Below are 21,412 nucleotides of genomic sequence, written 5' to 3' on the forward strand. Positions count from 1 at the left end.
TTTTTATGTTTCATTGTTATTAATTTTGCATTCCCTCTAATAAATATTGCTGTTTCTTTACCTTATTTTGCCTTTGCTCCTCGTTTAAAAAGAGTTTCTACTCAGACTTGCCAGAATCAACATGACCTGAAATAGTGAGGGGTTCATATTTGAACTAAGGCCTCAATGCAAAAGGGATTGATCATTTATTTTACATTTATTACTATTATTGTTTTCTTGTTTTCCCTCTTTCTTCAGTTGATCACTGAAGCCTCTCTCCTTCTGTTGTCCTCACAAATACATTAGGGTTGCATGGGGCATAAAGTGTGTTACGGCTTAGCCACTGTGACAGGGTCATTGACTCCGTGTATGTGAATAGGAGATGGCAGTATGCATGCTATCCAGTAAACGAGGGGTTAACTCAGCTTGTCAAGCAGACCACAGGTGATTTGAATTAAGCTCCTTCACCTGCTTTAAGACAGGAAGAGGAAATACCTCTGGGGCGGCAGTCTCTCTCTCTGAGGCATAGAGGGAAGACAGAGGAAGTGTTAAGACAGACACAAGCTGCCCAAAGCGATCCTGTCCCAAGAGGGAAGAATAAAGCTCCCAGGTAAGGAGCCAACTGCGTTTGCTGTACTTTATTGGGCTGGAATAGGTTAGCTAGCCAGCCAGATAGTTAGCCTGCACTTTTGTTTAGCTAGTACCCCGACCGGGGTTAGGATTTTTGTTTCGTTTCAATTTTAAAGGGACAGTGTACCCATTGTTTAGTTACCGTTTTTGGACAAATAAACACACCAGCATTATTTCACCGGAAAAGACGTGTTGTCTCCTCACTTACCACGACCATCCTGTCACACGTGGTGTCAGAAGTGGGATGTCGAACACCCTGTAAAAGGGGCGGAGCTACAGATTGCGTCTGGTGGAAACTGTCCACACGGTAGCTGCGACTATGGAGGACGTTGTGAAGGCCTTAGTACACAGCACCGCTGTCCAGCAAGAAGCTAACAAACAGGGACAGGACAGCACCGCTGCACAATGCGAGACGAACCGGTTATTTGCAGCCCAGCTTGATGTTGTTGCAGACACACAGAAGCAGCTGATTGAGCAGCTGACCCAGATTAAAATGGGCTTGTCAAGTACGGCCCCGCCGCGGCCCGTCCAGGCGAACGAGTACCTACAGAAAATGACGCCGCACGATGACGTCGAGGGATACCTCAGGTCCTTTGAGCGAATCGCTTCCCGGGAAAGGTGGGCCCGCTCCAAATGGGCTGGGATTATCGCACCCTTTCTACTGGGGGAAGCCCAAAAAGCGTATTGTGACCTTGACGAAGAAGCCGCAGCAGACTATGACTGTCTGAAAAGCAAAATCCTTGCAAGGATTGGTGTGACTCCCGCAGTTTGTGCACAGAGGTTCCATAAGTGGAAATACCAGGAACAGAAGCCGCCCAGATCCCAGTTATGGGATTTGATTCACCTAGCGACCAAGTGGCTAAAACCAGAGGAACATAGCCCGGCACGGATCCTGGAGATGGTGGTGTTGGACCGCTTCATTCGAGCGTTACCCCAGGACCTTCAACAGTGGGTGGGACAGGGAGATCCCCTGTCTTGTGATGCCATGGTAGGCGCAGTGGAGCAGTTTCTGGCTACCCGTGAACTGTCATGCCCCACTCGAACCAACTACAACCCACGTCCCAACACGACCAGTAGAGGCCAGCGCTGGCGCCAGGACACACGACCGTTCACACGATTTGAACGGATGGAAGAAAACCCGGATAGGGACAGAAACTCTACATTTCAGAAAGGGTTTCACGAACGAACTGGACCAATTGTTTGTTTTGAGTGTGGGGAGACAGGGCATATTAAGGCTCACTGCCCACAGTTGTGTGAGCCAATGGAGTGCGCATATGGTTCTGTGAAATCTGAATTTTGTGGAGTGGTGGGTATGACCCACGAGGGAAAATGTACCCACAACTTCCTCACCACGGTGATGTTAAATGGAAAACCAGTCTCCGCACTGGTAGACTCAGGGAGCAATATTAACTTGGTATCCGGGAAGTTGGTTAAGCCTCTCCGGTTACCCCAGGGTGAGAAGTTGCGGGTATTATGTGTACATGGGTGTACGCTTCCGTACACCACAACTCTGATAAAAGTAAAGGTCGAGGGGCAAGTCATCGAAACTATGGCAGCAGTTGTACCAAAGTTACAGCCTAACACCCATTCCCTAGTGTTAGGCTGTAATTTCCCTGGTTTTGACACCCTGATCAGAGGACAGCTCACCTTGAACAATCCTACTCCAGATGAGCTTTTTCCGTTTTCAGACCCCGAATTAGTCGCCGAGGTGTCTAAAACACCTAAGTCAAAACGAGAACGTAGGACCGAAAAAAAAAGAGGTACACACCCACCCCAGTTAGCACTGGTCACTACTCCTAACGGAGAGAGACCAGAGGGAGAAGAGTTGTCCGAGACAGGGCCTGTTGAGGCTCAGGTATATGAGTTACCCGTGGAGGTAACTGACCAAACTCCCGATGAGGAAGGTTTTGGGAATATAGAACTGTCCATAACTAACTTTGGTAGAGAACAGGCTAATGATCCCCAGTTGAAAAATGGGTTTAGCCAGGCGGTAGAAGTTAATGGGGTCCCGGTAGAAGGAACCACAAAGGAATCCTATCCGTATTTCTATATTAAGAATGACTTGTTATACCATGTGAGCCAAGAGGAGGGCCAAGAAATAGAAAAATTGTTGGTACCCAGTGCCTTAGTGAGGAAGGTCCTAGAGCTAGCACACTCTCATTTGTTGGGGGGTCATCTGGGCATAGAGAAGACACAGCAAAGAATCCTAAAAAGGTTTTACTGGCCAGGGATATATAATGCAGTAAAGAGATTCTGTGCCTCTTGTCCCGAGTGTCAGTTGACAGCCCCCCGACCAAGGTTGAGGGCACCATTGATCCCTATGCCTATTATTGAGGTCCCATTTGAGAGGATTGCCATGGATATAGTGGGTCCCTTGGAAAAATCTGCCAAGGGTCATCAGTACATTCTGGTGATCCTAGACTATGCCACTCGATATCCAGAGGCCCTACCTTTACGTAACACTTCCTCCAAAGCTATAGCTAAGGAATTGTTACAGGTATTTTCCCGACTCGGGATACCGAAAGAAATCTTGACAGATCAGGGTACCCCGTTTACATCTAAGCTTATGCGAGATTTATGTGTAGAGCTAAAAATACAGTCCCTAAGAACCTCTGTGTACCATCCGCAAACGGACGGACTGGTAGAACAATTTAATAAGACGTTGAAGATGATGTTGAGAAAGGTGGTCGCTAGTGATGGGAAGAACTGGGACACCTTGTTGCCCTATCTCTTGTTTGCTATCCGAGAGGTACCACAGGCCTCTACGGGGTTTTCCCCATTTGAACTCCTGTATGGGAGACGCCCAAGAGAGATTCTGGATAGCCTCAAAGAAGAGTGGGAGCAACAAGCTGTGCCAGGGAAAAATGTCGTCCAATTTGTGGAAGATTTGAAAGACCGTATTGCGCATATTACCCCCATAGTCAGACAGCATCTAGAAGAGGCACAGAGGGCCCAACGGAACCTTTACAACAGACAGGCTATGGTTCGTAACTTCCGACCAGGGGATCGAGTAATGGTCCTTGTTCCCACGGCCGAAAGCAAGCTGTTATCACATTGGCAGGGGCCATATGAGGTTCTAGAACAGGTCGGCCCGGTGAATTATAAAATTAGACAGCCAGACCGGAGGAAGGTAGAGCAGATCTATCACATAAATCTATTAAAAGCCTGGAAGGATAGAGAGGTATGTCTGTCCGTAGTAGCTAACGAATCCAGGAAAGGGGAGGAACCACGTGTTCAAATATCGGCAGAACTTACACCTGAACAACACAGAGAAGCTGTAGATATGGTAAAGAGGAACAGAGATGTCTTTTCCAGCGTACCAGGGAAAACTAGGATGGTTTCTCATGATATCGTCACCAAGCCTGGGGTAGTCATTAAGATAAGACCTTATAGAATCCCAGAAGCTAGAAGAGGGGCTATTCAGTCAGAGGTAAAGAAAATGCTAGATCTAGGCATAATTGAGGAGTCCCATAGTCAATGATCCAGCCCTATTGTCTTGGTACCTAAGCCAGATGGGACAATACGGTTCTGTAACGACTTCAGAAAAGTAAACGAAGTCTCGAAGTTTGATGCCTATCCTATGCCACGGGTAGATGAGTTAATTGAGAAGTTGGCGAGGGCACGTTTTCTAACCACTTTAGATCTTACAAAGGGTTATTGGCAAATCCCCTTAACGAGGTCAGCAAAAGAGAAAACGGCCTTCTCCACACCTGATGGTCTATTTCAGTATACTGTTTTACCCTTTGGAATTCATGGGGCGCCTGCAACCTTCCAAAGGCTGATGAATAAGTTGCTACACCCACACTCGAACTACGCCTCAGCGTACTTAGACGATGTAGTTATTCATAGTCCAGATTGGGACTCACATCTAGTAAAGGTTGAAGCAGTGTTAAGAACCTTTCGGGAGGCGGGTCTTACAGCCAATCCTGCTAAATGTTCAGTCGGCCTAGCAGAGGCAAAATATCTTGGCTATGTTGTGGGAAGGGGGACAGTAAAACCCCAGCTCAATAAAGTTGAGGCCATTGAGAGTTGGCCCCGTCCCCTTAAAAAGAAACAGGTTAGGACGTTTTTGGGCATTGTAGGTTACTACAGGCGATTTATACCCCATTTTGCAACCCGGGCTGCACAGCTGTCAGATCTAGTAAAGGCAAAGGCACCTGAGGTTGTAAAATGGAACGGTAATGCGGAGACCGCATTTGTAGACCTACGCACAATGCTCTGTAGTCACCCAGTCTTGGTAGCCCCGGATTTTAAAAAGGAGTTTTTTTTGCAAACGGACGCCTCCGAAGTAAGTCTCGGAGCTGTACTGTCCCAGTTTGTAGGAGAAGAGGAACACCCGGTCCTCTATTTAAGTCGCAAATTGTGTCCCCGCGAACAAAGATATGCCACAGTGGAAAAAGAGTGTCTGGCCGTAAAGTGGGCAACAGACACATTGAAATATTACCTTTTAGGCAGGTCTTTTACACTCATAACAGATCACGGACCACTACAGTGGATGCACAGAAATAAAGAAAAGAACTCGAGAGTTACCCGTTGGTTCCTGTCGTTACAACCTTTTAACTTTACGATCCAACATAGGCCAGGCATACTGCACGGTAATGCTGATGCACTCTCTAGGGTGCACAGACTCGGTGCACGGGCCGCTCCACTCAGTAACGTTACGCTGGGAAGGGGGATATGTGACAGGGTCATTGACTCCGTGTATGTGAATAGGAGATGGCAGTATGCATGCTATCCAGTAAACGAGGGGTTAACTCAGCTTGTCAAGCAGACCACAGGTGATTTGAATTAAGCTCCTTCACCTGCTTTAAAACAGGAAGAGGAAATACCTCTGGGGTGGCAGTCTCTCTCTCTGAGGCATAGAGGGAAGACAGAGGAAGTGTTAAGACAGACACAAGCTGCCCAAAGCGATCCTGTCCCAAGAGGGAAGAATAAAGCTCCCAGGTAAGGAGCCAACTGCGTTTGCTGTACTTTATTGGGCTGGAATAGGTTAGCTAGCCAGCCAGATAGTTATCCTGCACTTTTGTTTAGCTAGTACCCCAACCAGGGTTAGGATTTTTGTTTCGTTTCAATTTTAAAGGGACAGTGTACCCATTGTTTAGTTACCGTTTTTGGAAAAATAAACACACCAGCATTATTTCACCGGAAAAGACGTGTTGTCTCCTCACTTACCACGACCATCCTGTCACACCACCCTTATTGAATGTGCCCCTATATGTTTTAGCAATAGAGCTGTCTATTTATGTTACTTACCGGAAACATTTTGAAGATTTGTATTTTATATGTCGTGAATCCTTTACCCCATTTGTAACCAGGAAAAATAAAGGTTATATTTCGTAGGTACTGGGCAAACAATATTATCAAAGCCAGTGACCTATAAAACAAATACAGATGATTACTGTAGCATTTAAACAATGGGGGGAAACAACAGAAATAAGTTATACATAACATATGATCCAAATCTTTAAAAAACATTATTGTCTACTATATATTGCTTGATAATTAGTAGAGATGGGCACATTTTTGGGGTGGATTTGGATCCGTAGTGAATCGGCCGGTTCCTTTTTTCCGCGGATTTCCATGCATCAATCTCAAAAAGGGCAATTCGCATTTTGAGGATTTTTTATTATTATTACCAATACACTTTGCGAATTCTGCAACCTATGGACGGATTTGTAACATCCAATCCGCGGATTAAGCAATCCGTTGCTGAATCCGCAGATTGGATTTTACAAATAGATCAACGGATTGTATCCAATGGGGGATTTGAATGAATCCGTGCGGATTTAAACTGACCAAATCCGTTCACAGATTTTACCCCGCAAAATGGATTTTGGGGGGAAAATGCGAAAATATCCAGGAAACAGATTTGGGCGGATTCGTCCATTTCTAATAATTAGCTAGTTCTAGCTGATAACAAATTGCTGGACAGATGCAACCCCTAAAATTCTCTTTTTATATCTCTTTGTCGCTGTCTCTCTTTTATCTAACAAAGAAAGCCAAAGTAGGAGGATATTAGCAAATATATTTTTAATCTCTGCAGATGCACATATTGTATAGTACATACTGAAAAAAGTGAAATGAACCTGAAATAAAATACTTACAGTATAGAAATTCCCCAGTGTGAGCCGGCTCGGTCTCCTGCAGCTTGAAACACTGAAAGTCCAATCAAGGAAATTGTTGGTGCAACAGTAAGAGGTCCAATGTAGTTGAGCAGGGCTCCTGGTAAGCCGACAAACCCAATAATTACTTCTATTGAACTTGATACTATGATTGCGCCTTGTATCTAGTTGTAAAAGAAATAGAAACTTTTAAAAAACATTTAAAATTACAACGTACATTTACAGCAAATAAAAATATTACTTGTGAGCACATTCAGACATGTCTGCAACCCTGATTTTCACTATTATCTCCAAGCATACAGTGCATTTGTCTAATGCTGTGTTTCTCAACTCCAGTCCTCAGGGAACCCCAACAGGTCAGATCTTAAGGATATCTCTGCTCCAGCACAGGTGGGTCAATCAGCGGCTCAGTAATTTTGACTGAGCCACCTTTGCTGGAGCAGGGATATCCTTAAGATCTGACCTGTTGGGGTTCCCTGAGGACTGGACTTCGGAAACACTGGCTAATGTGATTGTTGGCTACATTTTGGATTACAATATTAAGTGATACACACTATTAAAGACAAAACACTCTTCTTCTTCCTTTTACAATCTATTATAAGGAGATGACACGTACCACCACAGATTCACTAGCTTTTTGTAAATAAAATATCTGCTATTTATTTATTCTGTAAAGCAGGTCGTCGAGTAGTTTGGTGATAATGTAAATAACGCAAAATATTTTTGTTCGCCAATAAATTGCTGTCAATTTGCTCACTGATGCATGAGTTGCTACAAGAATCATAATTGATGCAAAGTACATTGCTACTATACAAGGTACTTTGCATCAATTATGACCCTTCTAGCCTCTTATGTTTCATTGAGCAAACTGAGGAATTATTTTCATTTTAGTTTGTTTTATTGGCATGTATAAAATAAAGTAACTCACGTAAATTAATGTTTTTCCCTTTTTCAAACATCGCCAAAGTCCCCTGTGCCATGCGACAAGTTTTTAAAGGCATAGGCTAATTTTATATATTGTTTCTTTTGGAATATTTGCTTTTTCTTGTGGTTCAAACACTATGTTAGATTGTAAATAAGGATAGCATTTATTCTCCTTGCTACTTATCTTTCCCATCATTACTGTAAATACTTAACTTTCCCATCTTTACTGTAATAGCATTATAATAAATTATATCACAGATAATATTTTAAGGTTAACATTACTAATATTGTAGCACGTTAGTAATCTTACCTCTCTCATTCTTGGTTGCCAGATGTGTGAAGTGTTAAATGGCAACGTTCCATTTCCATAAATGTCTCCTGTTTGTAAGTAAGCAATTTCAAAAGTGAAAGTGTGTCATACAAAGGTACTTTTATTAAGAAATGCAATAGTATGAGCCTTAATATAACAATATGTTTCTAGATTATCAAAGCTATAGTTAAAAACAGATTATTAATAACCAGACACATATATATATATATATATATATATTTATATATATATATATATATATATATATATATATATATATATATATTTATATATATATACTGAGTTAAGTTATGGTGAGTAAAAAAAGTGACAAAAACCCTCCACAGGAAAGCAAATATGCAAATATAGCTGTATGCTCATCTGCATGTCTTAGGCAGGTCTGCAACCCCACCTTTCCCAATTATCACCTAGCATACAGCACTTCCACTGCACCAAGGGATTCTGGGAAATGACATGCAAATGAGCACACAGTGTCACTTTTTGCCTCAATAACCATTTTTAACATGGTTCCCTATAGGCTTAAGCTTGCTGCATGGTCACAGCTTTGAGCACAGCCAGGGTTAAGGTGCATACCCAGAAAACCACCCACAGACAGCTGTTTCAACCTTGATGGGTCTCATCAGTGTGGGGTTGATTTTACTGGGATGCAAGAGAGGCTTATGGGATAGGCCAAACCATAATACTGAGTTAAGTTATGGTGAGTAAAAAAAGTGACAAAAACCCACATATTTGCTTTCCTGTGGAGGGTTTTTGTCACTTTTTTTACTCACCATAACTTAACTCAGTATTATGGTTTGGCCTATCACATAAGCCTCTCTTGCATCCCAGTAAAATCAACCCCACACTGATGAGACCCATCAAGGTTGAAACAGCTGTCTGTGGGTGGTTTTCTGGGTATGCACCTTAACCCTGGCTGTGCTCAAAGCTGTGACCATGCAGCAAGCTTAAGCCTATAGGGAACCATGTTAAAAATGGTTATTGAGGCAAAAAGTGACACTGTGTGCTCATTTGCATGTCATTTCCCAGAATCCCTTGCTGCAGTGGAAGTGCTGTATGCTGGGTGATAATGGGGAAAGGTGGGGTTGCAGACCTGCCTAAGACATGCAGATGAGCATACAGCTATATTTGCATATATATATATATATATATATATATATGTTAAAGCCTTTTATTATCCTTTTCGTTATTACATTTCAGTGCAGATTTCACTTCTCTCTTCCACAGCTGCAGTATACTCAGAACAAGTGGTTCCCAAGGCAGTCATCTGCCATAAGACACATTCTGGAGCTGGAGGACACCTTGCAGTCCATTCATTTGGATGAGCTATAAGGTGTCTCATGGCTGGCTTGATGCAAGTGCCGGCGGTGACGAGCCCCGCGGTTATAAAGGCCCGCAGTCTCCTCAACAACAATTAAACTGATTGCCAGGGGAGAGCACGGGGCCTCTGTAATTCTCTTTCCTTCTCCGGCGGCATCTCCTCCTGCAGAGTCCCTTCATCATGGCTCCGTGATGTCAAGTGGGGTCCCGTTGCCATGACAGAGGGACATCAAGTGACATCACTGCGCCATGCGGCATCCCGTTGCCATGACAATGTGACACTGCGAACTCACGGCACCATGCAGTGTCATGTTGCCATGACAATGTGATGTTGAATGGTGCTGAAATGACAAGTGACATCCCGTAGTCATGAGCCATGATCACGGGGTCCTGCAGGAGGAGTTGCCAGGTGATGCCGCCGGAGAAGGTAAGAGCTGAGGCCCCGCACATGTCTCATCACCAAATCCCAAAAACATCCCAGCCAGCCCTGCGTGCCTTTCAACCACATAAGGTTCTTATGACAGAAAACGGCTTAATAAATATGACACATTATTAGTAATAAATGGCAAAAGGACCAAGCCTTCTACACCCTGCCTCTGAAATAAATTAAAAAAAACTTCCTATGACATAGTTTGAATCACAATATTTAGGTAACTGTCATTAGTCTATTTAAATAAAATAGGGAAGAAAATTGGGTTCATGTAAAGGTAATTTTTGCTAGGTTGCAAGTATAGGAAAATTAGCCATCTTTCATTTATCTGAACAACAATAAATAGCAAATTAAGTTAACAATTTTTTTATTTACATTACTCAAAAAAATAAGAAAATCGTGGAATCTTTCCAAAAAGTGGCAGATTAAAAATAACTCATCATTTGATTTTTTTTTCTTTAGACAATATATAAATGGCACAGATTACAATATTTCCTTGATGGTATTTTCATAGGGACCATATTTGCTGTTGCCAAATATATTGTGTACTTGTGCCATGGTTTAATATAGATTTACCAGAGAAGTTCAAACAAAGACAAAGAGAATCGTCTTGCACTACTGCTGCTTGACTCTCCTGCCTGGTCCTAACTGGTTGAGCACATTGAAAAAAAATCTAGTTGTGTAGCATCAGAATTGTGTGTGTATAGGAATGTGTTTACCTAAATAAATTATATTTAGAAGAATTGGTGATGGTGAGGGAGGGGAGGTCTTAAAGGGATGTGAGAGTCATGGATAAGCATGTACCACCAGTAGCAGTACAAGCATTAGGCTAAGGCCCCGCTCCCAGAGTCAGCGCACCCTCACTGCAGACAGGCGGTGCGCTGACATACACAGACCGCGATATGCGGTCTGTAGGGAGCGGGAGCCGGAGCGGGGGGTGGGCGGGAGTGGGAGGTTTGACAGGGAGGGGGGGCGTGGCTTGAGCGGAGGGACCCGCTACTCTCCCCCCCCCTCCCTCCCTCCACGGACTCGGGCTGGAGCTGCTGAGGGTAAGTAAAACACACACAGGCACTCATACACACACACACACACACACACACACACACACACACACACACACACACACACACACACACACACATACACACACAGGCATACACACACACACACAGGCACACACATACACACACACAGACAGAGGCAGGCACTCACGCACTCATACACACACACAGACAGAGGCAGGCACTCACACACTCAGGCACACACATACACACACAGACAGGCACGCACGCACTCAGACACATACACAGACAGGCACTCACCTGCTTTCACTCCACACTCCTCCCGCTCCCCGAAGCCTCTCCTCCTCCCGAAGCCTCCCCTCCCCATTGGCTCACAGCCACACCACGTGACGCGTCAACGCTAGGGAACACCATTTTCTTGTGTCCCCTAGCGGCTGACGTGCCACAGCGTGTAGTCAGCTGTGCCGCCAGGGGGGACCGGGACCGGCTCGCGAGGATTCCCCTGCTGGTGGGGAACTCGCGACATGGCCGCCCGCGCCAACAAGCGCAGTGGGACCGAGGCCTTATTCTGAAGTGGCATTCAGCAGGATGGCAAGGTGATAGATAAACTGTTAGTCCAATCTCTCAATGATTCATGCTCAGGGTTGGAGGAAGAATAATTCTGTAATTATTCCTCCTCTCCTGCAGTCTCCCCACATAATTATATGCACATGTTTTCTGTGAGTAGCTGCTCCATGGGGACTTCATCTTTGGGGGATGTGAGTAGGTGACTGGGAACATTGAATGACACTGGCAATATTAAATGGAGTTTATCATCCACTGAACAAGATATGACTGGTATGTGTGGTGTGGTTGCAGGATCTGGCACAGACCAGCTTGCCGAAGTATGCAGCTGATACACATTAAGCAGGAGAAGCAGAGTTTAGTGGGTGAGATAAATTTACCACAAGATCTTGTACAGTGTATGGGAGTGCAAAAATACTATAACTGGACTAGGCTCATTTCTTCAGCAGCTAGGAAAATAGTCAATTAATTGTTAATACAAACAGTAGTAACTGAACAAGATAATAAAAAAAGTTTTTTTAAAAGCAAAGTTTAGACATGCATGTTACAGTTATAAGGGATGAATCTTGGATATATTATTTTGAGAAAACAATGTTGATGATACTGTAAGTCTTAAATGTATGTTTTTCTGTATCTATCCCAGAGTAATAAGTGTAAAACAAGCACATTGTAACTAGTGCAGCTAATTAAACAGGCAAGAAATGAAACTGTAAGGATCAACATGATGTTTTATCAGAAGGAACAGAGAAGTCAACTCAATATTACAAAGTTTCTAAGTATTGATTTTCATTTTAGAATGTAATGGAAAGCATATTTTGGGTGATAAAGAAAAAGATGAAATACTGAGAAGATTAGATTATCTGCTATAGTGTATACCAAAAAAGGAGCTACCATTCACCATGTATAATATGTATGTATGTATGTATGTATGTATGTATGTATGTATGTATGTATGTATGTGTGTATATTTTTATTTATATAGCGCCCACAGTGTAATCAGTGCTTTACCAAAACAATACAGTACAGGGAATTATAATACAATAAGCACAACAACATCAGACAATAGGAAAGGAAATCCCTGCCCAGCAGACCTTATAATCTAAGTGTTTAAGTGGTACAGTATGTTGGGAAATGTACAGAGACAGCAGGTGAGGGAATAAGTGCAGTAGATGGCAGTAATTGGCATGAGTGACTGTAGGACAATAGCCACGAGTCCTTGCTATTTGGATATAAGAATTATAGCATGTTCTTGTATAGCGCTGCTAGTTTAACGTAGCGCTTTACGGGGACATTTTGCAGGCACAGGTCCCTGCCCCGTGGAGCTTACATTCTATGTTTTTGGTGCCTGAAGCACAAGTAGATAAAGTGACTTGCCCAAGGTCACAAGGAACCGACACCGGAAATTGAACCAGATTCCCCTGCTTCAAACTTAGTGTCTACAGTATTGTAGCAGGGTGTCTCCGGAGCTGAACCGCATTGATTTCAGGTCTGGGGACCCCATACTTCCTGAGTTACAGGCCCCGTTATTGGATGCCTGTATCCCGGCAGCCATGTTTAAATTCTCCCGCGTCACGGCCCACGTGATCGAGGGATTTAAACAAACCAGAGGGATACCGGCACTCAATAATGGGGACTGTACTCGGGAAGTAGGGGTTCCCCAGACCTGAAATCAATGCGGTTCAGCTCAGGAGATGCCCTGCTACAATATGTAATATTAAAATAAAATTAAAACAGCTTCATTACCTTAGTGGCTAACTGCTAAAGCAATGAAGTGGTTAAGGCAGACTACCAGGCTTATTGGGGGCAGAGGGAGTGAGTGAAGGGGGCAATAGCCCCAGGGTGGGTGGTTAGGCACCACATAACGGGGCCTGTAACTGGGAAAGCAGGGGGTCCCCGAGGCTGAAATTAGTGTGGTTCAGCTCAGGAGCCCTCCTGCTACCGTACACTATTAGTAAAATTCACATTAAAGCAGTTTCATTACCTTAGCGGCTAGCCGCTATCGTAATGAAGTTTTTTTTGTTTGTTTTTTTTAATGGATGGCCTAACCACTCACCCCCTCTAGACTAATGCCCAATATTCCTATTATTGAAATGTGGCTAATAGTGGTTTTGGACATTAACCAAAATAAAAGGATATGGTACCTGATTGTTTGTGAAAAATGAAAGGAGGATACCTGGCGCTTAAAGAGTCACTGTGTCCTTATGAAACAGTCTGATCTTTAAAGAGTGTCTCAAAGTCCAAAACTTGAAGTGGATGGCTGTAGTTTTTCTTCACTGCTGCTGTTCTTCAATACACCTGAAATTGATAAAAGGGTACACCATTGCGCAGTACTACTGATGTTTGATGTTAACCCCTTATTGCCAACTTCCCCAGTGTGGACTGAATACACTTACAGGAGTGTTTCTTTCAGGATACAGTGGAGACAATCTGTGCTTTATTCCCTTTCCGTTCTTTATACACCACGAATCCCCTGGGTGCTTCCTTTGTCTCTTGGGATTTCGTGATTCCCAGAATCACCCGAACTCCACGAGCCCCCAGACAAGGATTTGAACAATAGCAAAGAAGGGGGTCACAAATTTATTAAAAAACGGCTTCAACAAGCCTAAAAATGGCTGATTAGCCTGCACTAAAAACAAGTGAATGGTTACTCACATGTACTCACATGAATACATGCGTATCAAAACTTCATAAGGATGCCGTCCGCAGCTTGTGCCTCCTGTGTTTGCTCCGGATGAGAAGGGCTCTCTCACAGCATAACTTCTCCGGTTAGGTGTAATAGAGTCTCTCCCTCCACTGGGCTGCGTTCCGGATGGCAACCGAGGGTTCTGGCAGACTCCTCACCTCTCAAACCACAGTTGCTGCACTGTACTGCTCTCACGGGATCCTAACTCCTCCCACCCTAACGCGTTTCGTGACGTAGGCACGCCACTTTCTCAAAGGAATGAGGAGTTACAACTGATCTCTCTTTAAATACCCTCTAGGGGTGGTTAACCTTGCAAGTAATGAACTGATGAGTATCACATGTTGGTGTACACTTGTCTGCTATTAACCAATGTGTATCTAAGGGAGTTAACACCTTGGGATTCAAATAACAGCATGTTCAGCAGACTTACACTTAAACGTGATATAACAGACTTACATATACATACATCATAATAAAATCTAAACTTTTCCTAAAACAGACCAACCCTATATGAATGAGGCTAAGGGCATTGCTGTAAAATAAAAAGGGCATAGAATCTGTTTATTCTTTTAGAAATGAAGCCAGGTCGAATTCTATGTTCAAACCCTTGGGGGCTAGGGTTTTTAAGGTATATATCCAAAAACTTTCCTTTTTGGATAAATTGTTTAACCTATCCCCCCCCTCCAATTGGGTTTAGGACAATCTATTCCTTTGCATACCAAACCTTTGGGATTTTGATTGTGGGCTAATCTGAAATGATTGGAGACACTATGTGTCTCCAAACCTCTTTTAATATTATAGATGTGTTCTGCTAGTCTACGTGTCAGTGGTCTTCCCGTTCTTCCCACATATTGAAGTCCACATGGACACTGTAGGAGATATACACAAAACTTGCTTTTGCAGTTGATAAATGTGCCAATCTCGTACGTTCTATTCGTAACTGTGGAATGGAAACTGGCACATTTCTCACTGAAGCTGCAGGCAGTGCACTTTCCACACACAAAATAACCTTTAAAATCAGATAGCCAATTGGACGGTTTATGCTTCATTCTATCATTTGGACAGCTTGGTGCTAACGATGCTTTTAGATCATTAGCTTTTTTATATATGATCTGAGGTTGTGGAGGTAAAATGGTTTGTAATATGGGGTCTCGTAGAAGGATTCCCCAATGTTTTTTTATTGTTTTTACTATTTCCGGGGCCATACCATTATATTTTGTAATAAATGGTATGAATTCTCCTTCTTTCACTTTTTTAGTTTTCTTACGATTTATGTCAATTAGTAATGACCTATCTGATTCACTTTCTCAATAGCTGATTCTACTTTATGTTTGTTATAATTTCGTGCCATAAACTTATGTTTCAGATCTTTAACCTGTTCCTCATAAATATGTTTTTGAGAACAGTTTCTTTTTATTCTCAAGGCTTGTCCTTGTGGAATATTATCTACCCATCTTGGGTGATGGTGACTGGACGCCAAGAGATAGGTGTTGGCATCCACTTCTTTAAAGTATGTTTTTGTGTGCACAACATGGTTCTCTACATATAAGGTAAGGTCTAGAAAATTGATGGACACCGGGTGACTATTAAAAGTGAATCTGATATTGCAGGTGTTAGCGTTAAGATAATCTTGGAACTCAGTTAATTCTTTTTGAGTTCCCCACCACACGCACAGCACATCATCAATATATCTTTTCCAGAGTACCAGGCCCGCACCGAACGGATTGTTCCCCCAAATCTGCCCATGTTCCCACATGGCCATGAACAGATTGGCATAGCTCGGTGCAAACCTGGTACCCATTGCGGTGCCGCACGTCTGGAGGAAGAACTCCCCATCATGACTGAAGTAATTGTGCTGGAGAATGTATTTAATACCACTAAGAACAAACTCCATTAATGCAGAACTGACTTCACTGTCTTGCTCCAATGCCATCCTAATTGCTTTTAAACCTGCTTCGTGCTCAATGATAGTGTATAGAGACACCACGTCACATGTAACCCAAATGTAGTCATCTTCCCAAGTGAGTTTTTCAATTAAATTTAACACGTGTGTGGTGTCCCTTAAATATGATGGGACTTGTGTGACATATTTCTGTAATATATGATCTAAGAATTGAGACAGGTTTGAGGTTAGGGAACCGATCCCTGAAATGATCGGTCTTCCCGGGGGTCTGATAGGGTCCTTGTGCAGTTTGGGGATGAAGTAAAACACTGGTATTTTAGGCTCCTCCACCATAAGAAAATCATGTTCTTTCTTGGTTATTACTTCATTCAAGATGAAGACACAATAATTAATATTGAGGATAAAAAAGATTTAAATCGTACTTCCAATCATAGTGATAACATCAAAGAAAAACCTAAACAGCGATCCCAACCTGAAAAACAACAGGGTGGCTTTAAAAATAAAGCACACACAAATGATAGGTTGAGGACAGATTTTCAAAGGTACAAAGAAGACGATGATAATCAAGTCTTCAGGAATTATCGAGATAGATCTCCGTTATATAATTCCAATGATAGATCAAATGGTAGAACCAACCAGGGACACCCTCATTTTTTAGAGAGACGCAGAGACAACGAACCATTTCGAGAACCATGGAGGGAAGTAAAACATACACAAACAAAGGGGGACAGCAGGAAACTAGAAAGAAAAAGGTCAAGGGCAGACAATTCAGAGGGAAAAGAGGAGGATCACACAAGAGAAAGAAAAAGATCAAACCCAGGGCGCAATTGGTAGATGCCAAGACAAGTGTATTCAATCTGAGTAAACATAATCTTACGAAGATTGAAACCAGTGTCCTGGAAAAAGGGTTAAAATTCGCTCCTGTGCGGGGGCCTAACATGTTTGAACTGTATGTGGACGTTCAAAAGTTCGTTCGGAGACTCACTTTAAAAAAATATTATTTGAGAGATCCGGTTAGTAGAGAATCAATCATGTCAGGTCCAACTACCACAATTAAAGATAAACCTCCTCTTACCCCATTTAAAAACAAATCAACATTTTACCCAAGGGCAATGAAAGGCAATTTTATAAACACCTTTACAGATATGGTCGTTGGAGATTTGGAAATATTAGGGGATTCCTTCAAGATAAAAAAACACAATCTGACCAAAGAAGAGAAAGAGACAGTTAGAACTTTAGCTGAAAATAATAACATTGTAATTAAAGCAGCCGATAAAGGGGGGGGGGCTGCTAGTTATGGATTCAAGTTACTATCAGGAAGAATCCAACAGGATCCTTAGTGATCAGATCACATATAGAAAATTGGAGAAAAATCCCACAGACCAGTTCAAGAAAGAACTCTCAATTTTTATAAATAAAGGTTTGGAGGATGAAGTAATAACCAAGAAAGAACATGATTTTCTTATGGTGGAGGAGCCTAAAATACCAGTGTTTTACTTCATCCCCAAACTGCACAAGGACCCTATCAGACCCCCGGGAAGACCGATCATTTCAGGGATCGGTTCCCTAACCTCAAACCTGTCTCAATTCTTAGATCATATATTACAGAAATATGTCACACAAGTCCCATCATATTTAAGGGACACCACACACGTGTTAAATTTAATTGAAAAACTCACTTGGGAAGATGACTACATTTGGGTTACATGTGACGTGGTGTCTCTATACACTATCATTGAGCACGAAACAGGTTTAAAAGCAATTAGGATGGCATTGGAGCAAGACAGTGAAGTCAGTTCTGCATTAATGGAGTTTGTTCTTAGTGGTATTAAATACATTCTCCAGCACAATTACTTCAGTCATGATGGGGAGTTCTTCCTCCAGACGTGCGGCACCGCAATGGGTACCAGGTTTGCACCGAGCTATGCCAATCTGTTCATGGCCATGTGGGAACATGGGCAGATTTGGGGGAACAATCCGTTCGGTGCGGGCCTGGTACTCTGGAAAAGATATATTGATGATGTGCTGTGCGTGTGGTGGGGAACTCAAAAAGAATTAACTGAGTTCCAAGATTATCTTAACGCTAACACCTGCAATATCAGATTCACTTTTAATAGTCACCCGGTGTCCATCAATTTTCTAGACCTTACCTTATATGTAGAGAACCATGTTGTGCACACAAAAACATACTTTAAAGAAGTGGATGCCAACACCTATCTCTTGGCGTCCAGTCACCATCACCCAAGATGGGTAGATAATATTCCACAAGGACAAGCCTTGAGAATAAAAAGAAACTGTTCTCAAAAACATATTTATGAGGAACAGGTTAAAGATCTGAAACATAAGTTTATGGCACGAAATTATAACAAACATAAAGTAGAATCAGCTATTGAGAAAGTGAATCAGATAGGTCATTACTAATTGACATAAATCGTAAGAAAACTAAAAAAGTGAAAGAAGGAGAATTCATACCATTTATTACAAAATATAATGGTATGGCCCCGGAAATAGTAAAAACAATAAAAAAACATTGGGGAATCCTTCTACGAGACCCCATATTACAAACCATTTTACCTCCACAACCTCAGATCATATATAAAAAAGCTAATGATCTAAAAGCATCGTTAGCACCAAGCTGTCCAAATGATAGAATGAAGCATAAACCGTCCAATTGGCTATCTGATTTTAAAGGTTATTTTGTGTGTGGAAAGTGCACTGCCTGCAGCTTCAGTGAGAAATGTGCCAGTTTCCATTCCACAGTTACGAATAGAACGTACGAGATTGGCACATTTATCAACTGCAAAAGCAAGTTTTGTGTATATCTCCTACAGTGTCCATGTGGACTTCAATATGTGGGAAGAACGGGAAGACCACTGACACGTAGACTAGCAGAACACATCTATAATATTAAAAGAGGTTTGGAGACACATAGTGTCTCCAATCATTTCAGATTAGCCCACAATCAAAATCCCAAAGGTTTGGTATGCAAAGGAATAGATTGTCCTAAACCCAATTGGAGGGGGGGGGGGATAGGTTAAACAATTTATCCAAAAAGGAAAGTTTTTGGATATATACCTTAAAAACCCTAGCCCCCAAGGGTTTGAACATAGAATTCGACCTGGCTTCATTTCTAAAAGAATAAACAGATTCTATGCCCTTTTTATTTTACAGCAATGCCCTTAGCCTCATTCATATAGGGTTGGTCTGTTTTAGGAAAAGTTTAGATTTTATTATGATGTATGTATATGTAAGTCTGTTATATCACGTTTAAGTGTAAGTCTGCTGAACATGCTGTTATTTGAATCCCAAGGTGTTAACTCCCTTAGATACACATTGGTTAATAGCAGACAAGTGTACACCAACATGTGATACTCATCAGTTCATTACTTGCAAGGTTAACCACCCCTAGAGGGTATTTAAAGAGAGATCAGTTGTAACTCCTCATTCCTTTGAGAAAGTGGCGTGCCTACGTCACGAAACGCGTTAGGGTGGGAGGAGTTAGGATCCCGTGAGAGCAGTACAGTGCAGCAACTGTGGTTTGAGAGGTGAGGAGTCTGCCAGAACCCTCGGTTGCCATCCGGAACGCAGCCCAGTGGAGGGAGAGACTCTATTACACCTAACCGGAGAAGTTATGCTGTGAGAGAGCCCCTCTCATCCGGAGCAAACACAGGAGGCACAAGCTGCGGACGGCATCCTTATGAAGTTTTGATACGCATGTATTCATGTGAGTACATGTGAGTAACCATCCACTTGTTTTTAGTGCAGGCTAATCAGCCATTTTTAGGCTTGTTGAAGCCGTTTTTTAATAAATTTGTGACCCCCTTCTTTGCTATTGTTCAAATCCTTGTCTGGGGGCTCGTGGAGTTCGGGTGATTCTGGGAATCACGAAATCCCAAGAGACAAAGGAAGCACCCAGGGGATTCGTGGTGTATAAAGAACGGAAAGGGAATAAAGCACAGATTGTCTCCACTGTATCCTGAAAGAAACACTCCTGTAAGTGTATTCAGTCCACACTGGGGAAGTTGGCAATAAGGGGTTAACATCAAACATAAGTAGTACTGCGCAATGGTGTACCCTTTTATCAATTTCAGGTGTATTGAAGAACGGCAGCAGTGAAGAAAAACTACAGCCATCCACTTCAAGTTTTGGACTTTGAGACACTCTTTAAAGATCAGACTGTTTCATAAGGACACAGTGACTCTTTAAGCGCCAGGTATCCTCCTTTCATTTTTCACAGTCCTTTATGCAAATTGAGATATTTGCTTTGTGGGAAACCTATGGCAGCTTTGACCTCTTGTTAATCACATTTGGTATTTGTTTTTCACGTGTATTTCACACATATCTAGGTTTAGCGCTTGAGTTAGGGTTTCACACTTTTTTAATTCACCTGATTGTTTGTGCTTCCCTCACTTTAAGGTGTCGTCACATTACCCAAAAAAGAGAAGGTGGATGTACCATGTGATTGTGTAGCCGGAGGGTTAACCCCTTCATTACCTTATCGGTTAGCCACTAATGTAATGAAGGGGGTGGGAGGGTTATTAATGTATTTTAATTGTTAATGTATTTTTTTAAATTAAAGCTTAATATTGATTGCGAATGTGGCTATATAGGCTCTCCATTTAGGCCAACGGGGGCGGTATATGGGGCTGCTTAAATGTCCCAATCACATGGACCGTACCATGGGAGATTTAAACTTGCAGGGGATACTGGTACCCCATATGGAGGCCTGTACCTTGGCAAGCAGGGGGTCCCCAAACCTTAAATGAATGGAGTTCAGCTCCTGGGACCCCCTGCTTCGATCCTATGTACTAATAATTATAATACATGTAACACAGTTTCCCCCCCCAATCGCAGATAGGGACCCTGTGTGGAAATACACCTGTGTTACCGTGTGTGGTGCGTTACCTGATAGGCTCACAGAAGGCCTGAACCTCCGCCGCTGGGAGCCTGGGGCTACCTGATTCTTCGGATACAGCGCCTCCACCTGTAAGGGTTCCCAACGAGCTGGGATTGTCCTCTTACAGGAACAATAATAATAATGCACGCACACAATATATGCTAGCAACCGTTTTACTATAACTAATAACCTTGGTACTCTGTACCACACAGAAATAGGCATATAACTATACATATAGAAGTTCACCACCCACATATCAACATAGGTGTCCCCAAAGTACCTGGGTGCTGGGCACTAAATCCCTGATGTTCCTTATGTCCAAGCCCACCCAAAGTGTTGGAGATAGCGCTATCCTGTGGAGTGTTCGTGCACAACTATAGGTACCTGCCCTGGTCTCGGCACCCGGGTACCGCAGTATAACAGAATGGGATCCGCCTGATCCAACGTGCCGTCCGCCTACGCATGGGGTGAATTCCGGCGTGGATAATATCACCGTACACCGTACCGTCTATACCTTGGGGCTGGTACATCTCCAGTCCGCAGGCCGCAGTCACTGCGTGGCAGAGTCCTCCGTGAAGATAGTCTCTATCTAGAGGGGGTCTGCTCCCAG

General features: G+C 42.8%; 1 protein-coding gene across 3 annotated transcripts in view; it reads right to left on the reverse strand.

The window, feature by feature from the left end:
- SLC23A1 (solute carrier family 23 member 1) overlaps positions 1 to 21,412 on the reverse strand; it is a 396,028-nt gene that overhangs the window by 201,144 nt on the left and 173,472 nt on the right. For all 3 annotated transcript variants that reach the window (XM_075601621.1, XM_075601620.1, XM_075601622.1), the window contains 3 exons: positions 7,966 to 8,033; positions 6,714 to 6,895; positions 5,863 to 5,983 (listed from right to left, as the gene is read on the reverse strand). In XM_075601621.1, coding sequence (XP_075457736.1) covers positions 5,863 to 5,983; positions 6,714 to 6,895; positions 7,966 to 8,033 — 371 coding nt within the window. The remainder of the gene's footprint in view (positions 1 to 5,862; positions 5,984 to 6,713; positions 6,896 to 7,965; positions 8,034 to 21,412) is intronic.

Source organism: Ascaphus truei, chromosome 5 (genome assembly GCF_040206685.1).
Source record: "Ascaphus truei isolate aAscTru1 chromosome 5, aAscTru1.hap1, whole genome shotgun sequence".
NCBI classification, from domain to species: domain Eukaryota; kingdom Metazoa; phylum Chordata; class Amphibia; order Anura; family Ascaphidae; genus Ascaphus; species Ascaphus truei.